This window comes from Fulmarus glacialis, unplaced genomic scaffold, assembly GCF_000690835.1.
Source record: "Fulmarus glacialis isolate BGI_N327 unplaced genomic scaffold, ASM69083v1 scaffold4174, whole genome shotgun sequence".
NCBI lineage: Eukaryota > Metazoa > Chordata > Aves > Procellariiformes > Procellariidae > Fulmarus > Fulmarus glacialis.
In genome coordinates, this window is record NW_009207264.1 from 47,018 (window position 1) to 47,584 (window position 567).

The 567-nt window shown below is 52.0% G+C and overlaps 1 protein-coding gene across 1 annotated transcript in view; it reads right to left on the minus strand.

Annotated features, from left to right (window-relative positions):
* TMEM240 (transmembrane protein 240) overlaps positions 1 to 314 on the minus strand; it is a gene marked incomplete at its 5' end in the record, with an annotated part of 3,716 nt that extends 3,402 nt beyond the window's left edge. Inside the window, one exon of the mRNA XM_009576009.1 lies at positions 106 to 314. Within this exon, the coding sequence (XP_009574304.1) occupies positions 106 to 314 (209 nt within the window). The remainder of the gene's footprint in view (positions 1 to 105) is intronic.
* Positions 315 to 567: the final 253 nt, after the last annotated feature.

Here is a 567-nt window from a genome sequence, read left to right on the forward strand (position 1 = left end):
GGGAACAAACGCCGCAAGACTCTTGCCCTCCTCCCTCTCCACCAGCCTCAGAGGACAGGGCAAGGGATTGAGGAACGAGAAGGGAGCCCGTGAGGCTGCACTTACCATACCGTCGGCTAGTTCTCCAGGCTCGCACTGCATAATGGAGAACCCCATCCATCCACACCAGAAACCAGCTTATACAAAAGCCCAGCAAAAGTCCCAGCATCAGATCAATCTCTTGCTTGGTTACATTGTCAGTCACAAAGTAATTCTCCGAGGAGTCCACCACTGACTGATCCCCGTCATATGGAATAACATAATGGACATGATGCCTGTTGCAGGGAACAGAAACAGGGAAAAGCATCAGTGGAGAAGAGCAGAGCAGGTTTTCCATCCAGCGCCTGCTCTGGTTTAACACCATTCCTTTGAGTTTCTACATCCCTGGGAGCAGAAGTGCTGGCTTGGCTTTTTGTGCTTATGTCAGCAGAGGAATTGGCAGAGCGCGAGGCAGAACAGCAGAGAAACCTGAACCCGTGCCTGGAACGCGTGTCGCATTCCTGACACAGGCTCCCTTGCATTTGTCAT